Below are 22,488 nucleotides of genomic sequence, written 5' to 3' on the forward strand. Positions count from 1 at the left end.
GCCAGGGCGGGTGTCCTCCAACCAGCAGAACAGACACAGCAGCTGCTGTCCCCCTCTAACCCTCCCCACCCCCTCTGCGGGGGAAACAGGACGGGCTGAGAACAGGTGCGGGGAGAGTGGACCCAGCAACCGTCCTCAGGGAAGGGACGGTGGCTGGAGGGAGGGAGTGAAGTGGGGGAAGAGGGGAAGCTCTGGCTTAGGAAGGGAGTCCTCCTCTGAGAAGGGACGTCCCTGGGATCCACCCTTTGGCACCCTCCCTGCTGGAGCTTGTCCTCTCAGTGCTGCAGTCCTCCCCCTGCACGCACAGGAGACCTCACTCAGCACAGGGAGCAGGGCAGTGCTCACCGTGCCTCAGTTTCCCCCACTGGGACTGCCCTGCTCCCTGTGCTGAGTGAGGTCTCCTGTGCGTGCAGTGGGAGGACTGCAGCATTGAGGGGACAAGACCCAGTAGGGAGGGTGCCAAAGGGCGGATCCCAGGGACGTCCCGTCTCAGAGGAGGGCTCCAGCTACTAAGTTGCAGCACTTAGCTAACTCCTGCAGCCTACACAAGAGCTGGCATTTAGCCTGCCACGGTCGCACCCGTTACCTTAGCACTGGCATTTCTGTGTGACAATCAGTGTCTGTGGCAGTTAGCTAAGGAGAAAGCAAACACCTAGCAAGGCTTCAGGCACTGGGTCCCCATGGTCTCATGCATCCATGGACAGAAAGAAACAGAAGGGGTTTTTAGATAGTCCAGTCTGACACAGACACCCTTGGCAGTGTTCCCTGTAACTGAGCATTAGGGTGACCACCCAAGAGAGATACACGTGACACCCAGCTGATTAGCAGACCCAAGCCACTCACAGTGTTGTGTTTCTATTGGTGGTGCACATCAGCACATGCCTAAGTGAGGATAATAAAATGTATTCCACACATGGAGGGAAATAATTAGAGGGAACATTGCCTACCAGTAGCCAACCTGGAGCTTCCTGCGTAGAACTCCATGGCAAATGCCCCAGGCTGTCTCTGCACTCTGGGGGTTCTTCCCCCAACTGGCCTCTTCTTCCGCTCCCCATGGTCCCCAGCCCCAGTGCTTCCAAGCCACTTGTTCGGGGGCAGCCTGCCCAGACTCAGCTCACGAAGCACATTCTGATCCAAATGAGAAACAGGGAATCGTAGCAGATGGCAAGCAGCCATGGCAGGAGGCCAGGATCAGCCCAGATTAGCCTCCTCTCCCCATCACAGGCTGGGCAAGGACCCCACGACCGCTGGAGAGGAGGGCTAAAAACTCAGACCAGAACCGATCCGCCGCAATCTTGGGGAGAAACAGCTCGATCCCCCCCGGGACGGGCAGGAACGGGTCGGTCTGAGCTTGGAGGGGCACGCAGAAGAGTATCAAAGGAGGCTGTGCACACAGTAAGGACCAAGATGATCAGGGGGTTCCACAGGACCCACTCCCAGTGCCCTTGTCCCAGAGGAGCCTGTCTGGGTGGGCATCTCTCTCTGAGGTCCCAGGGGCTCTGTATCCTGGGGAAACTACTTTGATGCATTCACAGCAAAGCGTGTGACCCAGGGCCGGCTGTAGGCACCAGCAAACCAGGGGCTGCATTCCAGCCAGCCTTAGGGCCCGACGCGGGCCTGTCTGTGGCTGCCCAAGGCAATGGGTGGGGCAGCGGAGCTGGCGGCCTGCAAGGGGAGCGGGCGCTCTCGCTGCCCCACGCGGCCGCCTGGGAAGAAGGGTCAGCGTCTCAGTGCTGGGCGCGGAGGGAGGCTACCATCGCCCGCGGGGCTCGGCAGCGGGCAGGTGCATGCACATGGCGGGGAGCGCGCAGCCGGTCCCATTGCACCGCCCAGAGCGAGCGGCAGGGCGCACGGCAATTCGGATTAGCGGGGTTCCTGGGCGTTGCATGGCCAGCTTCGGGGGAGGGCGGCCCCATCCTGCGCCCCTCTGGGGCCCCTGCACTGTCTGCCTGGGCGCACGGCCCGGCACCCATAGCCCGGGCCGGCTTTTCCCACGCCAAGGCGAGGCCGGGGGCCGGCGCGGGACAGCCCGAGCCCCAGGCGAGCCAGGAGCAGGCTGGGCGCTCGGGCGGCGCTCTCAGTGGCGCGTTGGCCCCACGCATCTTCCCAGTGCTGCGCCACGCGTAGATGTGCAGCTCTGGCCCGGCCCCGCCCGGCTCGGCCTGGAGGGGCTTCCCTGGCCCAGGCAGAGCTTTCCCGCAGGGACTCGCCACCATGGGCTCTGCCCGCCCCCCTCTCTCCCCCAGTGCCGGGGTGGAGGGGCGAGTTGCAAACACTGCCTCCACCCCTTGTGCGCGGACTGGCTGGCGCGGCCTGCGTGCGGGCAGGGGGGAGAAGGGGCCTCGCCTGCCCCGGCTCAGAGATTTGGGGAGGGGAGGGGTCGCTGCCTCACTCCGGAAGCTGCGCCGCGAACCCCTGGCCTTGCCCGGCTGTGTCCGCGCGCATCCCCAGGGGGGGCCCGGGCCACTTTCACCCTCCCCCAGGACGCTCCGACGTTTCCGAGGGGAGACACAAGGCTCAGTTTGGCCGGGGGGCATGGTGGGAGTCACAGAGCCGCAAGGTGAAAGGGGCGCTTTCCTCCTCGGTGCCTGTCCTGCAGCAGCGGGCCAAGGTGCAGGGGGGCGGAAAAAACCTAGAGCCGGCCCTGGTGTGGCTGGAGAGCCAGGCAGCTGCGCTCCTGCTGGAACCTTTTCAAACAGGCTCCCAGCCAAGATAAGCCAGGCTCAGATGGCTGCGTCCCCGCTGCCTGCACTAAGATCCGCCTCCCTAGGACAGGGCGACCTCTGCTGGCCAAGGAGTGTTTGGTGCAGACATGAGCACTGTGAGCAGCTGGCCCCTGCTTGACTAACTGCGAGTACCTTACCCAGAGGGTTGTGGGGGTGGCAGTGCAGCCCAGTGGATTGGGACTCGGCCTAGCAGGGCTCCATTCAAATCTCAGCCGCCAGATCGGTGGGTGGTCTCAGGTAAGTCGTTTCCCACTGCTCTGTGACTCAGTTTCCCCTCTCAAACCGTGTCTATCTGGGTTGTTTCGATTGAGCATGTTTAAGGGCAGGGGGTGTCCAGCTGCGCAGCGACTTGTTCCGCGGGTGCAGCTCTTCGCTGGGGTGCTAGCACAATGCCACCGGCAAGGGCAATGCTCATTCCCAATACTGACCGCCATCCTGTACGGACCCAAAGTGGCTGGAAAACCAGCTAATCCCACAGGGGTCAGAGCCCAAAGGTGGGGCTGTTGCAAAGCAACACAGGATCCATGACAGCCAGGAATAGGACCCAGGAGTCCTGACCTCCTCCACCCCCAACACCTCCCTTCTCAGGGCATGTGCCAGCCTCTCCCTGAGAACCATTGGGGCAAATCCCACCTGGAGGCCAGGGTGTGATTTCTATTGGTAGCACTCGGAGAGCCTGGGATAGACTGGCCCACCTGCAAAGAGCTGCGAGGTGGATGGATGTTGTGTAAAACGTTAGGTAACAATATAGACCCAGTGTGAGAAAGGGAAACAGAGGCAAGAGGAGAAATGTATTTGTTCAAGGTAGGGATGTTAGCTAGCGGGTAATAGAATAGTCGACTAACCACGTGAATTCTTAGGGGTTAGGGGACTATTCTATAGTCCCTGGGGGCGAGCCAGGAGCAAGTGCGCTCCAGCCCCCATCCCGGGGAGTCCCCTGCCACCTCTCTCTGCTACCTCTGATACACAGACAGAACAGCAGGGTGGCAGCAGCCCCTGTCCACAGCGGGTCCAAGCTACCTGTGGACAGAGACTACTGGGGGGGTCAGAGAGTGGAGGAGGCTGCTGCGGCTGGGGGCCTGCTGTAGGGATTCCAGGGGACAAGGGCTACTTCATAACAGCCTCTTCTGCCCCCCTTATATCCTCTCTGATCGAGGCAGCAACATGGGGGGGGGCAGGCTGCACCACGGAGACAGTACTGGGGGGAACTGGCTTTTAAGCTGGCTCCTCCCAACACCAGCTCTTGCGTCCCCCCCCTTGCTGCCTCTGATACACAGACAGCAAAGGGAGGGAGACTCACTTACTACAGTTGAAGGTTGCCTAGAACAGTGGCAAAGCTTGGTCACCACCTCAGGCTCTAACCACTAGGCCATACTTCCCCTGGAGGAGAAGAAGCTGGCCTGGAGTATGGTGTTGGTGAGAAACCCTCCCCTGATTTCTTCCATGTCCTTTCCATTGGCAGGCCGGTTCGCCTGACGCTGCTGGGAGGGGCAAATGGAGTCACTTAACACCTCACTTTCCTCCTTCAACGGGACGGCACCTGACCCGTCAGCAACATGGCGGGGAGCCTTCCTGATCATCATACTGCTCATCGGGCTGCCGGCCAACGGCTTCATTATCTGGCTGATAGGGTGGCGGCTGCAGCGCCGGGGCCTGTCCGTCTTCATCCTGAGCCTGGCCAGCTCCGACTTCCTCTTCCTCTGCGTCATGGTCATGCAGATCATGGAGACCCTGCAGGGTGACAACTGGGTGCTGGGTGCCTTCATGTGCCGCCTGCGCCACTTCCTCTTGGATTTAAGCTACCACTGCAGCCTCTTCCTGCTGGCTGCCCTCAGCGTGGACCGCTGCCTGCTGGTGCTGCTGCCCCTGTGGTACCGCTGCCATCGCCCCCTGCGGCTCTCCACCTACATCTGCCTGGGCACCTGGGTCGCGGCTTCCCTGCTCAGCATCAAAGGCTTCGTCTTCCTCAAACTCGTCCTGACTGAGGACGGGGTGCTCGCCTGTCAGATCAACCGGGGGAAGTACGAGTGGCCCCTGCGCTTGCTGGAGGTGCTGGTGGAGGGATTCTTCCCCTTTGTTGTCATGGTGACCACTCACACTGTCACCTTGGCCCACACCTTGCGGCGCCACACCCGGGCCCCCAGCCAGTTCTACCGCATTGTGGCTGCCACCCTGACCGTCTATGTGCTGCTCAACCTCCCGTTCCAGATCACCCAGCTGCTCTTCCTGGTCGCCTTGGGGAACCAGGAGCTCTACAGTCACCTCATCCCCTTCCTTATCTACACCGGCTACCTGATCAACCTCAACACTAGCATCAACCCCTACATCTACCTCATCTTCGGCTCCAACCTCTGCACAAGCTGCAGCCACCCCAAGACCTCCTCCCTTGCCTCAGCCCTCACAGAGGAGCTGGGGAAGAGCCCGGGACACACGCCTGAAGTGTCTTTCCCTGCCTAGACCTGCCCACTTTACTCTCCCTGCATGGCCCAACCCTTGCTCTTGCACAGCTCCAGCCACCAACCGAGGGGTTGCTGGCTCCCCTGACGGGCTCTGGCTTCATGGAGGGGGAATGTGCACAATACAAGTTCACTAGTGCAAGGCCTTGTGTAAATAGGTGCAAGATGTGAGCTACTAGGGAAGTCAGACCAGTGCCAGGGCCCTGTTTGCCCAGCCTAGTCAGGCTCCTGTGGGGACAGGTTCTCAGTAGGTGCAAACCGGCCCAGTTCCCTGCAGATCGGGGCCTGTGAAGCTCCCAGAACATCTGGCCCTAGGCAGGGCAATGCAAACACTGCCATGGCTGCAGCTGCCAACCCCCAGGTCCAGCAGACACTGCGGCAAAGGCCTGCTGCCCCTTTGGGCCTTTCTGGGTTCGGCAATCCTGACGTTAGTGGTGGCTCCAAGGTCATGGTGCTTTAATGCAGTGGCCTTCTGCTCACAACTGCCAGAGACCCAGCATTGAGGGTACCTCTGCCCCCCTAGCTTTGCCTCCTTGGGCGCCTGCAGTCTGACCATCCTGACCTGCAGAAAGCAGGCCCGGACTCCTCTTAGCACACGAGGTTGGGACACAGAAGCTGCAGGAACACCCAAGGGGGGGTAAGAATTGAGGCCATGGGGCTGTCCTGGGGATCCCCTTCTCCCCACACACACCAGGGGACAGGTACAGCTCACTCTATCATTCCATGGGTGTAGGACACCCCAAAGAGAACCAAGCCCCCTGGCTTTAATTCTGATCCCTTGGGCATGTGCTCCTTTAATTCTGACCTCTTCCGCCCCTCCCCGTCAGTTGCTCCCAGCAAGATGTCCAGTGGCTGCCCACCAGCACCTCCTGCGAGGGACTCAGAGCCACCTGTGCCCCTCCCCACTCCCCCAAGCAGGAGTGGAGTAAGAGCGGTGCCCTAGAGATGCACAGAGCTCCTGTCAGCCCAACTCCTACCTTCAGACAGGGGCACGTCTCGGGGCTACCTGGCAAAAGGGGACCCTTCAGATCCAGAACCCAGTGAGCCTGGATCTGCTTGGTGCCTCCATCAGGATAAGACAAGAGCTGTGAATTTATTCATTCTGGGGGTACAGGGCCAGGGCCCCCTTGTCCCACACAGGCACCTGGGAGGAGAAATTAAACCCAACATGAGCCTCCAGCTAAAAGCACAGGCCCCTGCAGCTTGAGCTAATGCCTCTTCCCCTCTGTTAGCAACAGACCCAAGCAAGCTTGTAGCTATGGCCCAGGCTGGGTCATCACATTCCCCCCTCCCCCCACATTCCCCCATTGCCCTCCCCCCGTATCCTACAGGTCCCCCCCCCCCTCCTCTCGCATCTCCTGCAGTCACAGCTTCAGGTGCTTCGCGTGCCCGCTTCAGGACTCCTTTTCGCCAGCGATGCCAGGCTGGGGTGCGGACCCCATGCAGCGAGCTGAGACACGCCCAAGGTCTGACATCTTGCGCTGCCTCCCTCCAGCCCACACATGTCCATGTGAAGTCGCTCACCCTGTGGGGTGCATTAAACGTCTTTCTAGCCAACGCGTCCTGTGCTGCTTGGGGGGCTGCCAGGGGCGGGAGCCACGTGTGTGCCTGGGAGCGGGGTCCCCTGGAGGGAAAAACCCAGTAACCGTGCCCTGCACCCCAGGACAGCCGGGCTCCTGCCCAGGGCCCCAAGGGGAGGCGCCTTTCCTTGGATCCAGGGGGTTTGCTGTGGCCAGGCCCCATTCCCGGGCAGGATCCCCAGCTCCCCCATCCTGGCCCAATATTCAGCCATCAATCCTGGCCCTGCCAGCTTCCCCTCCCCTAGTCTGGCCCCTCCCTGACCCTCATCCTGGTGCCCCCCACCGAATCCATCCCCCCTGCCTTGGTATGGTAGGGTTACCAGGTAGCTTCAAAAAAATACCGGACACACTTGATGGGGGTGGGGAAGGGACTGGCCAGGATGGGAGTGGGGTTGGGCGGGGTGCAAGCAGGGCTAGTGTGGGAGGGGGTCGAGGGCAGAGGGGCTGGCTGGGGAGATCAGGGCGGGGGCAGCCGGCGGGAAGCAGGGCTGGTGGGGTGGGTCGGGGGCAGTGGTGCTGGCCAGGGCTGATCAGGAGGAGGAGAACGGGTCGGTAGGAATCAGGGCTGGCGGGGGAAGAGAACTGGCCAGCAGGCAGCAGGACTAACCCAGGCACATGCAGATCCCAGGGCGCTGCCCATCCCGTGCACGGTCCCAGCAAAGCTCGAGTGAGTCCGGCTGTGACTCCACCACGCGCTTGAACAGCGCTCAGGAGCACGGCGTGACTCCTAAGTCACACGCAACCAGCTGAGGGCTCCCAGCACCGATCGCCAGTCCCCCCGCCCCCGCCAGGCTTCCCTCGGGCGCCCCGCCGGAAAACCAGAAAATACATTGCACAGGTCCGGTATTTTCTGATATTTTTTACCAGACAGAGGCCCAAAAACTGGACTGTCTGGTTGAATACCAGACACCTGGAAAACCTACGTCCTGGTCCTCCCCCCCACCCCTCGCCAGCCCAGCCCCCTTGCCCTGGTCCTTCCCTCTTGCCAGCCCCTTCCTTTCCTCCCCCCCCGCCACCCCAACCGAATTGGCCCGGCCCCGGTCCTACGCTGCCCGGGGCGGGCCGATCTCGGTGCAGCCAGTCCCAGGCCCGGCCCCACCCACGCAGGTGAAGGGAGCGGCCTCCCCCGCCACTTCCTGCCGGCCCGGCCCGGCGCCTCCATCCGCCAGGGAGCGGCCCGAGCGCCCGCCGCAGTCCCCAGCCGCAGCCGCAGCCCGGCCGGTGAGTGCGCGGGGGGGCTCCTGGCCCCGCTCCGGGGTGAGGTTGGGGGGGAGCCCTGGCCCGGATCGGGGGGGGGGTGCTCTTGGCCCTGCTTGGGGGGGAGGTATTATGGGGGTGCTCCCGGCCATGCTCAGGGGGTTGTGTGTGGGGCAGGTTGCTCCTGGCCCTGCTTGGGGGTGGGGCGCCTGGCTGAGATCCCTGCGGCGGGCGGGGGTACAAGGAAGGGGAATCCTGTGTAAAAATGGTGAAACGGGGGCGGGTCACACTGGTCTTCCCCCTTCACTTTCGATCCCTCTGCTCGGGCAGAGTTCGTGGCCATTCCCCTTCCCATCACTAGGGCGCGTCAAAGCCCTGGAGCTGATAACAGAGCAATTCTGGGTTATTTTGCTGAAGGTCTTCGCCTCTTGCCCTTTTTCCACAGGTTCGTTGCTCCAGCTGCGCCTCAGTGGTAGGATTGATGCTCCCCTCCCATCTTACAGCTCTCTGGGAGGCACAATCTGTCCCTACTGCCCACACAAGGCTCTAGCAACAGTTTCTAGGGGACCTTGTTTCTGCTTCCTGTGCATAGAAATGGACTGCTGTGTTCTACCCCAGAAGTGGCTGCATTTCTGGTCTGGCCTCTCTGATTCTCTCCCTCCCCTATTCCCCAGCCATGTTATTCTGGAAGGTCGTGCACCAGAGCAAGTTCCGCCATGTCTTCGGGCAGCCCGTCAAGAACGACCAGTGCTATGATGACATCCGCGTCTCCCGCGTCACCTGGGATAGTGGCTTCTGTGCTGTCAACCCCACCTTTGTGGCCGTGACTGTGGAGGCCAGTGGGTGAGGGGCCTTCATGGTGCTGCTGGTGCTTAAGGTGACTGGGGTGGTGGGGGAAAGCAGTGGAGTATTACCAGCTCCTGGCAGTGGTGACACTAATGAATTGACTGTGTTGTGAGCCCCAGGAGAGATGGGGGTGTGGTGGGGGAGGGAGAATGGGTCTGTGTGGGACCAAGGTTTGTGAGGGGCTATTTGCTCCTACCCTGCTTCCCCCAGTGTTAAGAGGACAGTGTGGTGAGGGAAACGATGTCCCATAATTTTGTAGCTCGCAGGTGTAATGAGTTTTGGTCTCAGCTGTGTCACGTGTGCATCCTTGAAATACTCTCCCCTACCCAGAAATCAACAGGGTTGCAGGTGGAGCCCAGGGCTGGATAGCTGGGGCTGCAGCTGGAGAGAGAAGGGCACCAGCAGTGCTGTGGGGGGAGCCTAGGGCTGGGATCGCAGGGAGGATGCAGATCAGGGTTAAGGGGCTCTCGCTTCAGATTGAGGGGGAATCTCCTGTGACTCTCCCGCTTCTCCCCCAGACAGGGCGAATTGATAAATCGTACCCCACGGTGTGTGGGCACACGGGGCCTGTCCTGGACATCGACTGGTGCCCACACAATGACCATGACATCGCCAGCGGCTCTGAGGACTGCACTGTGATGGTGAGAGGGCTGGGGGCAGGGGTGGCCCAATGTGGGGAGGGAATTGGGGCAGCCAGCTCCTCCTGGATGGGGTGAGATGGGCATTGTGCTTCCTGGGTAGGTGTGTGTGTCCCATGCCCATGGTGGCAGGAGAAGCAGCTGCCATGCGTTGAGCAAGAGGGCTCTCTGATGGCACGAGGGGGCTCAGTGGGTCGGGCTCTCCAGCAGGGGGGGGTTGCAGCCTTCCCACAGGCCCCTCTAACATCTGTACCCTGACAGGTCTGGCAGATCCTGGAGAATGGGCTGACACAGCCCCTGACAGAGCCCATGGTAATCCTTGTCTGTGAAGACAGAGGCAAAAAAAGCATTAAGGCATTAATAATTAGCAGATTTAAAACAAACAAAAGGCCTTTTTTCTTCATGCAGCACTCAGTCAACCTGTGGAACTCCTTGCCAGAGGATGTTGTGAATATCAGGCCCATCACAGGGTTAAAAAAAGAACTAGATACATTAAGTGAGGTTAAGTCCATTAATACTTTTTAGCCAGAAAGGGTAGGAATGGTGTTCCTAGCCTCTCTTTGTCAGGGGCTGGAAATGGATGACAGCAGGGAAACCATTTGATTACCTGTTCTGTTCATTCTCTCTGGGGCATCTAGCATCGGCCACTATCAGACGATAGGATACTGGGCTTATGTTCTTATTTTCCTGTATTCCTATTGAGAACTTCAGCTTTTCCCACATTGTCTGTCACTAAGGTAACATCCTCATCCAGTAAGGGACCCACACCTCCCCTGACCACCCTCTTAGTGCTCACATGCCTGTAGAAACCTGTCTTGTTGCCCTTCACATGCCTTGCTAGCTGCAAGTCCAATCACACTTTTGCCTTCCTGATTGCACCCCTGCATTCTCCAGCAATATATTTATACTCCTCCCTAGTCATCTGTCCCAGTTTCCACTTCATGCAAGCTTCCTTTTTGTGTGAAAGCTCACCAAGGATTTCTGTTAAGCCAAGCTGGTTGCCTACCCTATTTGCTTCTCTTACTGCTCACCGGGATGTTTTTCTTCTGCCTTTAAGGCTTCTTTAAAATACAACCAGCTCTCCTGGATTCCATTCCCCTTCATGTTAGCATCCCAGGAGATCCTGCCCTTCAGTTCTCTGTGGAAGTCAAAGTCTACTTTTCTGAAGTCCAGGGGCTGTACTTTCCTTTCTTCCTTCAGTCAGGATCCTGAAATTGACCATCCCATGATCATTGCTGCCTAGGTTGTCACCCACATCTATTTCCTCAACTAATTCCTCCCTGATTCGTGAGCAGCAGGTCAAACTGCGCAAAGCCCCTGGTTGGTTCCTTCCACACTTGTACCAGGAAGTTAGCCCCAACATTCTCCATAAACTTCCTGGATTGTATGAGTACCGCTACATTGGTCTCCCAACAGATGTCAGGGCAATTAAAGTCCCCCATGAGAACCAGGGACTGTGATCTGGAAGCTTCTGTTACTTGTCCAAAGAAAGCCTGGTCTACCTCATGCACCTGATCTGGTGGTCTATGGCACATATGAACCATGACATCATCCCCTGTTGCTCCCGCCTCTAAACTTAACCCAAAGACTCTCAACAGGCTTTTCTTCCACTTTATACTGGAGCTCTGAGCAATCATACTACTCTCTTATATGCAGTGCAAGTCCTCCGCCTTTTCTCCCCTGCCTGTCCTTCTTGAACAGTTTATACCCTTCCTTGGTAAGGTTCCATTCATGTGAGTCATCCCACCAAGTCTCCAATATTCCCGTCAAATCATAGTTCTTTAATTGTGCCAGGACTTCTAATTCTTCCTGATTGTTTCCCAGGCTTCTGACATTTGTGTACAGATGCCTTAGATAACCAACTGATTGCCATATCTTCTCAGTACAAGCCAGATCCTCCTCTCTTGTACCTTCCTCGGGGCGGCCCATCCATATAAACAAACTAGGTGGTCGCCTAGGGTGTCAAGTTAAATGGGGCGCCAAATGATTGCACAATGTCATTGAGGGGTTTGGAGGTGGGGGCGCCAATTGCACGGTTCGCCTAGGGCGCCGGTTGCTGGCAGCTAGTCTAGGGCTACCCCTGATCTTCCTCCTTGTGATTGTTTCTGGAACAACATTTCATGGTTGAAGAATCCAAAGCCCTCTCTCTGACACTACCTGCGCAATCATGCATTTACTTCCAAAATTCGGCAGTCCCTACCTAGACCTTCTCTTTCAGCAGGGGGGATGGATGAGAACACAACTTGCTCCTCAAACTCCTTCATCATTCTTCCCAGTGGTACATAATCTGTAATGTCCCGCTCAAGGTCTTTCTTGACAGTATCATTAGTTCCTACATGGAGAAATAGGATAGGATAGCGATCCAAAGGCTTGATCAGTCTTGGAAGACTCTTGACCACATCCTGAATTCTAGCTCCAGGTAAGCAGCACACTTCTCGAGTTTCCCAGTCAGAATGGCAGATGGATGACCCTGTCACACTTAGGGGGGAGTCCTGGACCCCCCCCATCTCTTTCTTTTGGGAATGTTGATCATGGGAACCCCATTCCTAGGACTAAGCATCCCATGCCTTCTGGTTGATGGGGTCTCCATCAGATCCCTTCCCTCAGAAGTCTCTGCCAAAGTGTTTTCCACCATAGTACCTGTGCAGAAAGTCTGAAAGTTGTTACTTCCCTCTATTGACATGACAGAGCAAATGTTGAGAGACTGAACCAAGATGAGGTAGAAAAATATAGGATGCACCTGGAATAGGATTGCTTCTCAATAAACCTAATCTCAAGGAGATCAAACGGAGAAATATGGAGCAGTGCTCTCTTTTGGCACAGCTAAATCAATATTTAAGGTTTGAAAACTAGAATACAATGTTATTAGAAACCAAATCGACTATAGCCCATATTGGTTAACGTATAGCGAATGAGAAGAGTTAACAGAGATGAAGAAGAAAAAAACCCACTTGACGGAATTTCCATCGAAAAAAATGCGCTAAAAGTAACTTAATAAAAATAACACCATATTTTTGAAAAATGCAACCGTCTCAGTAGGGCATGTACCCTTTCCTTTTATTTTCCACACCAAAAAAAAAAAAAGTAGTTCTGGACCTGAGTAAATCTGCTAGTTCATCATATTTCAAAGCCTGTCATCTCATTAAATGTGCTCAATCCTTTATCCCACAGCTTAGTCATCAACTCTGTATCGTTCTTCTGCTCCGGCACCTTGTGGATCTCACTGAGTGTTTCGAAAGTGCTGAGGAATTCTTCAATATGGTCTGCTCCTCTGTATACAGCTTGCTCCAGCCAGGTGTCCCATGGCGGGGGAGGGGAGGACAGTGCCTGAAGACAGGTCCAACCCTTTCCTTCTCTTTCAGCTCTCTGGCTCATTGGTGGGCAGCTCCCACTTCCAGGGCCCACGCCTGTGATAGGACCAGCCCTACAAGATCCTCTCAGCTGGGATCCAGCAGTGCCCTGTGAGTTATGGGACTAGACTGGGCCTCTGGAGTCCAGGGTTCAAACTCAGTTCAGCCACAAACTCCCTGTGAGACGGTGGCAGGTCCCTGCATCTCTCTGAGCCTTGCTTCTCCAGCCACAGGGTGGGAGCTGGGGCTGCAGTGGGTAAGGCAATAGTGCACTGGGGTCCTCATCTCACGAGATCCGTTCTCAGCCTACTGACCAGAGTGGGCTGCAGTGCAGCTCTGTACTCCTATGTGGGCAGCAGCCACACAGTATATATTCTGCCTGGCGGGTGTCACATGGGCCGTGGCTGCATGCTGATTGGACCACAAGTGGCTCGTGGGTTGAGAACCGCTGCACTAGATACTTTCAGCCTGACCCTTCCGCTAGGATAGGGCTATGCCCAGCAGTAGGGCCTTGCCACCTGCTCCACTCTCGTCGTGCTCATGGTTTCTGGGCTGGTAGCCACGGAGACATCTGAGCCTGAGCCCCTAGTTCTGCAGAGAAGCAACACAGCAGCTCTTTATCTTTGCAGGAGGGGGGAGAAAGGGGCAGCTACCCTCTCTCCTGAGCTCACCAAATTCATCTCTGAACCGCGAGGGTGATAAGAGAAAACCAGTAGCCGGGGGTGTCATGAGACTTCCTCCAGCACATCTGATAAACCCCGTGAGCCCTTGATAAGTTAGTGACAGCCCCTGGCGATGTGGCCTTCACAGATCTTGGCTCTTTCTGTTGAGCTGAGCAATTTTTTGGGCAGGGGTAGGAGATACCAAATGGGATTTCTCCTCCCTAGCTTCTGCTGCATCTTCTTCAGTATTAAGTGCTTGGGGTTCACAGAACACTAGCCCTGGAAGGGACCTCGAGAGGTCATCGAGTCCAGTCCCCTGCCCTCATGGCAGGACCCAGTACCACCTAGACCATCCCTGATAGATGTCTGTCTAACCTGCTCTTAAATAGCTCCAGTGGTGGAGATTCCACAACCTCCCTAGGCAATTTATTCCAGTGTTTCATCACCCTGGCAGGAAGTTTTCCTAATGTCCAAGCTAAACCTCCCTTGCTGCAGTTTAAGCCCATTGCTTCTTGTCTTATCCTCAGAGGCCAAGGAGAACAATTTGTCTCCCTCCTCCTTCTGACACCCTTTTAGATACCTGAAGACCACTATCATGTTCCCTCTCAGCTCCTCCTTTCCAAACTAAACAAGCCCAGTTCCTTCAGTCTTCCTTCACAGGTCATATTCTCTAGACCTTTAATCAGGGGCAGCCCATGTGCCTAGGCAAGCTAGGCAGCTGCCTTGGGCGCCGCTGGCCCGGGCACCCAATGATGACAGCACCCTGTGATGATGTCATGGCCATTGATGGCCATTCAGGCAGGGGCGTCGATTGCACCACCCTGCCTAGGGTGCCAGCTGCTGCAGCCGGCCTCGGGCCGCTCTTGCCTTTAATCATTCTTGTTCCTGTTAGGATTGTTTCTTCCTAAGTGCAGCACTTTGCATTTGTCCTTATTAAACTTCCTCCTGTTTACCTCAGACCATTTCTCCTGTTTGTCCAGATCATTTTGAATTAGGACCCTATCCTCCAAAGCAGTTGCAACCCCTCCCAGTTTCGTATTATCTGCAAACTTAATAAACGTACTCTCCATGCCAATATCTAAATCGTTGGTGAAGATATTGAACAGAACCCGTCCCAAAACAGATAAGAGCTGCCAAGACTCTCCTGCACAACCATGACGTGCAGCAGCTAAGATCCAGAGAGACTGACCTTGCCTGGCCAACAGGGGAAGTCTGCCTGCCTGTATCAGGATTGGTGAGCATGACACCGTGTGCTTAGCTTGTGTATTCTGCTTGTTTGGGAATTGTCAATAAATAGAGGATAAGGATATTACTGTGTGAGGCTCTTTCAGTGGCTAAAGATCCTGCAAAACCTGCAGGAAGATGCACCCTGAGCCCTAGGAATGCGGTAAGGGTGGGTGTGTAAATTAACAGGGTTGCACCTTGAGCCCTAGGAACTGGGTAGAGGTGTGTGTCCCTACAGTGTGGAAAGGTTAGAGAAATTTATGCGGGTAACATGATGTTTTGCAGTGGAGGGGGGGTCAGGGATCCCACTCCTGAGGGCACTGAGCTTTTTTCTCCCCCCCCCCCCACCCCCAGGTCTCTGCTGTCTAAGGGTATGTCTACACTACAATGTTAGTTCGAACTAGCGGACGTTAGTTCGAACTAACATTCATAGCCACTACACTAGCGCTCCGCTAGTTCGAATTTGAATCGAACTAGCGGAGCGCTTAGTTCGAACTAGGAAAACCTCATTTTACGAGGATTAAGCCTAGTTCGAACTTACTAGTTCGAATTAAAGGCTGTGTAGCCCCTTAATTCGAACTAGTGGGAGGCTAGCCCTCCCCAGCTTTCCCTGGTGGCCACTCTGGCCAACACCAGGGAAACTCTATGCCCCCCTCCCGGCCCCGGACCCCTTAAAGGGGCACGGGCTGGCTACGGTGCCCGTGCCAGGTGCAAGCCTGCCAGCACCCAGCCAGCAGACCCTGCACCTGGCACGGCACAGAGCCACCCACCCGATGTCCCCCAGCCCACCCCCTCTTCCCGGGACCAGGCTGGCGGCTCCCGGGACCTTGCCCTGGACCGCAAGAGGCGGGCACCTTCCCGGGCTAGTGCAGACATCGTGGACCTCGTCCACGATCTCCGCACTAGGCACAGGAAAGTGGCCGTCTAGGGCAGGAGAGCTGCCAGCCTGGCCACCCAGGAGCAGGTGTGCATGAAAATCAAGGGGGTCCACTGAGACCCCCGACCCTGAGCCCTGAGCTTACAATGGCCGTCCTGGGTCAGACCAAAGGTCCATCTAGCCCAGTAGCCTGTCTGCTGACAGCGGCCAACCCTAGGGACCCTGGAGGGGATGGACCGAAGACAGTGACCAAGCCATTTGTCTCGTGCCATCCCTCTCCAGCCTTCCACAAACTTTGGGCAGGGACACCACTCCTACCCCCTGGCTAAGACTACTCCATGGACCCAACCTCCATGACTTGATCTCACTTCCCTTTCAACTCTGTTCTAGTTGTAGCCTTCACAGCTTCCTGCAGCAAGGAGTTCCACAGGTTAACTATTTGCTTTGGGAAGAACAACAACTTTCTCTTACTAGTTTCAAGCCTGCTACCCATTCCTTTCCTTTGGTGTCCTCTAGTCCTTCTTTAGGGGAACTCAGGAAGAACTTTTCTGAATGCACCCTCCCCACCCAACCCCTGCTTTTAGAGACCTCTATCCTGTCCCCCCTCTGTCTTCTCTTTTCTAAGCTGAACAGTCCCAGTCTCTGTAGCCTCTCTTCATCTGGGACCTGTTCCCAACCCCTGATCATGTTACTTGCCCTCCCCTCTCCCAGCCTTTCTCTTCCCCTCTCCCACCTCCTTTTCCCAGTCTCCCCCAGTTTTGTTCAATAAAGACAGAGTCAATGTTGGAAGAAACGTTATCTTTATTTTGTACATCAATAAGAAGGGGGGCTAGGGAAGGGTAAGTGGAAGGAGGTGAGGGAGGAATGGGGTACGAGCCCCCGATGGGGAGGACTGGGCTGGCTCTGCGGGCTTCTGGGGGTGGAAGCTCTCCTGCAGCCCCCCGATTGCCCCCTCTCCCCAGATGGCAGCCTGCGGCAAGTGCAGCCAGGCTGATGGCCGAGTGCTGTGATGTGCCCAGTGTGAGTACTCCGGGTAATCCAAGCCAGGACTGCTTTGCAAGCGGGGCACCCCTTAGAACTGTCTGTCCGGGGTGGGGGTCGGGACCCTTTAAGCGCAGCCCTCGGCTAACCTGAGACAGCATCTCCACGCTCTAAATCCTCCTCTGATGCCCTGCCGGCACTGCTTCCGGCCATCCTTAAGCCCTGTTCAGGGTCCACTCAATGTGGACTTGCTAGTTCGAATTAGCAAAACGCTAATTCAAACTAGTTTTTAGTTCTAGACGCGTTAGTTCGAATTAGCTTAGTTCGAATTAACTAATTCGAACTAAGTTAGTTCGAATTAACGTTGTAGTGTAGACGTACCCTAAGACAGTAGCCACTCTCCACATATGTTGCCTGATGCCCTCCACAGCCAGCCAGCCCTGGCCAGGGTGGGGCACGAAGCTGCTAGCAGCAGCATCCTCGGCCTGTCCTCCTTCCTCTGACCTGAAGATGAGATCAGTTTGCGCCTCACTTACACAGCCCGTGCTGGGAAAACTGAAGCAGGAGAAGCAGGTGCGTCCATCCTGCTAAGAAGACACCTGCACCGTGAGTTCTGTTACACTTGTATTGACAATATTTGATTCTTTTCTCATGAGCAGCTGATCTTTACTTATATACTAATAAACAATATGTGAACGCACCATCCCATGGGCAGAGCTGGACAACACTTTGGTTTTAAAAGCAACAAATATTAACACAAAGTGTTTGTTAGCCACGTTAATAGCGTTTGGTAGCTCACTACTCACTTTGGTGCAAACTCGTGTTTCCCCTGTTAAAACAACACATTGTGCTCTCAATAGGGGTTTTTTTAAGTGCAGTCTGACTAAAACAGAGATCCCCTCAGAATGCTTCGTTGGCACCTTTGAGATACCTGGGAAGCAAGCGGTGGGGTGGAGCAGGAGGTTGCAGGAAGGGGTGGAGCGGGGACAGGAGTTGGGGTGAAGGAGCAGGTTGCGGACACCTGGCTATAGTGGACGTCAGAACCTATGGTTGAGGGACAAGTTTGGGAAGCCCTGGTTTTAGTGATACCACACAAGAGAAAAAGGCGGGGAATGGGTACAAAGAAAACCAAAATAAACCCACTTGCTAGGATCCAAACCTTTGCCTAAACAGTTTTCTTACTCACACCAGGTTGCCATGATCTCTAGCCTCACAAGGTAGGCGCCTCAACTTCCACAGGCTCCGATAGCGCTTTACCCTGCCTTCCTTCTTTTTCTAGCCCACTAAAACTTTTACAAGTATTCTTTGGAGAGCTTTCTCCCCTGCAGTGTGTATTCCTGTGGATTTCCCATGCCTCTGCTGACTTGTATGTCGTTGGGGCTTCCAGTATTTAGGATCCACATTCTCTGTGTCTATTCAAGATTCAGCTGCCTCCCCTGTGTGTCTGGGGAAAATCTGTGTTTCTCTTTGTTTGGTCACATTCTTTAAAGCTTCGTGTCTGAGTGTCTCCATGGGGTTATGACACACTGTGACCCGTGGTGTCTAGGTAGCCCACATTGAAAATGCCAAGAACAGGGCAGATGGCAAAAAGGAGAGATTCTTCCCAAGAGAACAGATTCTCCCAAAACTTATGGTTAACACAGATGTTAGATTCACCAGCCAGTCACAAACTGCTCCTGATTCCTCTGGGCTGGTTATCAAGAAACTGAAAAAAAGAAAACACACAGCCCCCTTGATTGTCCCCACCCCGATTGTCACATATCCCTTTAGATCAAGATAGGTGGAGACAACAGAAGCTACCACCCAAAGCACTCCGTCACCAGGAAAGCCTGAACTAAATAAAGAACAAATCATGTCAAACCAATCTGATGGCTTTCTTTGATAGGATAACGAGTCTTGTAGATAAAGGAGAAGCGGTGGATGTGGTATACCTAGACTTTAGTAAGGCATTTCATACGGTCTCACATGACATTCTTATCAATAAACTAGGGAAATACAACTTAGATGGGGCTACTATAAGGTGGGTTCATAACTGGCTGGATAACCATACTCAGAGAGTAGTTATTAATGGTTCACAATCCTGCTGGAAAGGTATAACTAATGGGGTTCCGCAGGAGTCTGTTCTGGGACCGGCTCTGTTCAATATCTTCATCAACGATTTAGATATTGGCATAGAAAGGACATTTATTAAGTTTGCAGATGATACCAAGCTGGGAAGAGTTGCAACTGCTCTGGAGGATAGGGTCAAAATTCAAAATGATCTGGAAAAATTGGAGAAATGGTCTGAGGTAAACAGGATGAAGTTTAATAAAGACAAATGCAAAGTGTTCTACTTAGGAATGAACAATCAGTTTCACATATACAGAATGGGAAGCGACTGTCTAGGAAGGAGTACAGCAGAAAGGGATTTAGGGGTTATAGTGGACCACAAGCTGAATATGAGTCAGCAGTGTGATGCTGTTGCAAAAAAAGAAAACATGATTCTGGAATGCATTAACAGGTGTGTTGTGAGCAAGACACGAGAAGTCATTCTTCCGCTCTACTCTGCACTAGTTAGGCCTCAGTTGGAGTATTTTGTCCAGTTCTGGGCACCGCATTTCAAGAAAGATATGGACAAATTGGAGAGGGTCCAGAGAAGAGCAACAAGAATGATTAGAGGTTTAGAGAACATGACCTATGAAGAAAGGCTGAAAGAATTGGGTTTGTTTAGTTTAGAAAAGAGAAGACTGAGGGGGGACATGATAGCCTGTTTCAGGTATCTAAAAGGGTGTCATAAGGAGGAGGGAGAAAACTTGTTCATCCTGGCCTCTGAGAATAGAACAAAAAGCAATGGGCTTAAACTGCAGCAAGGGAGGTTTAGGTTGGACATTAGGGAAAAGTTCCTAACTGTCATGGTGGTTGAACACTGGAATAAATTGCCCAGGGAGGTTGTGGAATCCCCATCTCTGGAGATATTTAAGAGTAGGTTTGATAAATGTCTATCAGGGATGGTCTAGACAGTATTTGGTCCTGCCATGGGAGCAGGGGACTGGACTTGATGACTTCTCGAGGTCCCTTTCTGTCCTACTATTCTATGATTCTATGATAAGTTAAGCTATATAGTTTGACAGGCTCCTCTAGCAGCACATGCAGGGGTTAGGGGATTGCTTGGCAAACTCTGTGAAAGGCAGTAAGGTGGCAGACAGCAAGGGTGTGTCTAGACTACAGGGTTTTTTCAAAACCAGTGGCCTTTTTTAGAAAAAACTGTTCCTGCACCTAGACTACCGCCGCGTTCTGCCAGCAGTAAACCGACAGAACGTGGCGGTTTTGTCGACGGCAGAAAACCTCATTCTAGGAGGAATAATGCCTTTTTTTGAAAGTCCTCTTTCGAATAAAGGCCCTATTGCAGGAAAACAGGGCTTTTTCAAAATAGCATCTAGACTCTCTTTCAAAAACGCAAGCCGCTTTTTTGAAAAATCTTGTTGTCTAGATGCTCTTTTTTGAAAGAGGCTTTCTCGAAAGATACTTTCCAAAAAGCCTCTTTCGAAAGAGGCTTGCAGTCTAGATGTAGCCCAAAAGAAGTTGTTGTGAGCATGGCCTAGAGGAGCAGAGTTCTCTGGGGCACAGGACCAGCTGGAGAGGCAGGTTTGGGATTTCTGGGCAAGGAAAGGGGCTGCTGCTGTTTGTTCCTGCTGGTGCAGGGGCACCGGACTGTGTATTTAGTCAGTAAATAGACCAGACTGCAGCAAGGAAATGCAATTGCAAAGGGCCCAACACAGCCCCAAATATTGGGAGTGGAGCAAACTCTGGGATAAACCTGGTCTCCTGGGACTTCTGATCTCCTGCCTGCAGCTGCAGTTACCAACAGGCACTAATAGACCATCCCATGGGCTGAACTGCCTTTTCATTGCTCGGTTAACAGCCCCCCTCCCCCTCCACTCCTCATATCCTGGGATCTGATTCTGAGAAACACACTTCTTTGACCCAAACCCACATTCCACACACACATGCCATAAGCCCACCGCAGCCTGCCTCTCTCCATCACTGGTTGCTAAGCAGCACGTTTTTCCTCCCCCTTTTCTGCCACCGAGCTCAGCGCAGACCAGTGTATTCCCTGGGCCAGGCCACTCCTTGGTTTATCCCCATGCCAGTCACCTGAAGCCATCCCCGACAGCACCTCAAACCTCCCTGCCACGACTTGGCCTCAGGCTTTGTAGCCAGGCAGCATTTGCAGCCCCGTTTCCGTCTCCCTGGTTCAACAGTTTTGTCTAACCACAAGCCTGTTGTGTAACCCGGGCAGATCCGGGCACCTCCCTCCGGCCCCCAAGGGAACAGAGTGGGCAGCAGATTGGCAGCCCCTCCAGCACCCAGCTGAGAAAAGCCCCCCCCCCCCCCGCCCACTGCGCTGGATACGGTTCAGCCATCCTGAGAGACGCCCACTGCCCCTAAGAGCTTAGGGTGAGTGGTCACCAACCAGCCGATCGGGCTCTACTGGTAGATCTTGGCGCCTCTGACAGGGGATCCTGACTGGTTTGGCCAAGAATCTATCAAGTGTGGGCACTTCAACTACCCCTCCTCCTACTGCTGTGCCCCTCCTGCTCTTTGCCTTAGAGCTGACCCACCCCCCTCTATGCCCAGAGCCTCCCCCTTGCTGTGTGGGGCAGAGGAGGGAGAAGAGGGGCCCCGATGTCAAGCTGCCCCCTCTCCCACCCTGTATCCTATCTCCACAGAGCAGACAGGGGGCACAGCAGCACTGGGGATGGGGGGAGTTTGCTGGCTGCTTTTGGGAGTGGTGCAGGGCCAGGACAGGGTGAGGCTGCCTTAGCCCCACTGCACCACCCCCCAGGAGCCACTGAGGTAAGCGGAGCCCCTCTCACACTCCAAATCCCTTAGCCCAAGACCAGAGCCTCTGCCCGACCCTCTTGACCCCTCCCCCGCGCCGGTGAAAGCGAGGGAGGAAGGGGAGGGAGGAAAGATGGAGTGAGCAGGGGCGGGGTCTCGGAGAAGGGGCACAAAGGAGACGGGACTAGGGTATTTGGGTTTGAGGTAAATCTTGGATGGTACTTAACTCAATAAGTGATCTCATGCTTAAAAATGTTGGCGACCACGGGCCTAGTGTCTACACCGGGGGTGGGGAAACTCTTTTTTGGGGGGAGGGGCACTGACCCACAGAAAATTCAGTCGGGGGCCGCACACAAGTGAGACACAAGGAAAACCCCACAAAGCCTCACGGAGGTGGCCCCCGACTGAGAAGGAGAAAGGCACTCCCCACGTTCCCCTCGCACACCAGAGCCTGGGGGCCTCAGCTAGTAGAGTTTCAGTGCCCCAAACCCTCGGGGAGAGGGCAGGGGGCTGGAGTGCCAGCCCAGGCTCCCCAGTGTTAGGGGAGGGAAGCGCTGAGCCTCAGGGACCAGATCCAGGCAAACCAGGGGCCAGATCCAGTCCCCCGGTCCTGAGGTTCCCCATCCTTGGTCTACACTGACCAGCCAGAAAGAGCGGGAGAGGAAACAGATGCACAGGGCTGTGATGTGACATGATCACTGTTACTCAGTACGCCAAGGGCACAGCAGGTCTCCTGGTGCCCAGGCCAGTGCTCAATCCACTAGGCCACACTGCCACTTAACTCTTGTACTTCCCTGACCCTCCCAGCCAAGGCACAGTCCCAGACACCTGTGTCTGCTGATGCCCATTCCTAGCCCCACGAGTTCCTCGCCCCGAGGGGCTGGTGCCCTGCCCTGCCCTGCCCTGCCCTGCCCACAGGGGCCAGCCTTGGACTGTCCCTTGACTGGCTGCAGCCACAGGGGAAGCTGGCTGGTCAGGTGAGGGCAGGATCCTGGCCTTGATGTGAGCTCTTCCCAAGGGATCTGAAACTTGCGGGTGGAGTCTGCAGGAAGCACTAGCTGGCCTGCTCCCGATTAAATGGTTCCTGACTCCCCGCCCCACCCGCTTACACCACTTGCCTCCACCCCCAC

The 22,488-nt window shown here is 55.3% G+C and overlaps 1 protein-coding gene and 1 pseudogene across 2 annotated transcripts; both read left to right on the forward strand.

Annotated features, from left to right (window-relative positions):
- The first annotated feature begins 2,299 nt into the window (after nt 1-2,299).
- LOC112546840 (putative G protein-coupled receptor 152) lies at nt 2,300-6,729 on the forward strand. The gene is made up of 2 exons (XM_089778760.1): nt 2,300-2,963; nt 4,189-6,729. The coding sequence occupies exon 2, from the start codon at nt 4,221-4,223 to the stop codon at nt 5,181-5,183; it is 963 nt and encodes a 320-aa protein (XP_089634886.1). The 5' UTR covers nt 2,300-2,963; nt 4,189-4,220; the 3' UTR covers nt 5,184-6,729.
- A 1,075-nt stretch (nt 6,730-7,804) lies between these two features.
- On the forward strand, nt 7,805-10,230 carry LOC142829015 (coronin-1B-like; annotated as a pseudogene). Its single transcript, XR_016349716.1, has 4 exons — nt 7,805-7,983; nt 8,634-8,836; nt 9,324-9,446; nt 9,705-10,230. The product of XR_016349716.1 is annotated as a coronin-1B-like (transcript).
- The last annotated feature ends 12,258 nt before the right edge of the window (nt 10,231-22,488 follow it).

Source organism: Pelodiscus sinensis, chromosome 5, assembly GCF_052426305.1.
Source record: "Pelodiscus sinensis isolate ZL-2025 chromosome 5, ASM5242630v1, whole genome shotgun sequence".
NCBI classification, from domain to species: Eukaryota; Metazoa; Chordata; order Testudines; family Trionychidae; genus Pelodiscus; species Pelodiscus sinensis.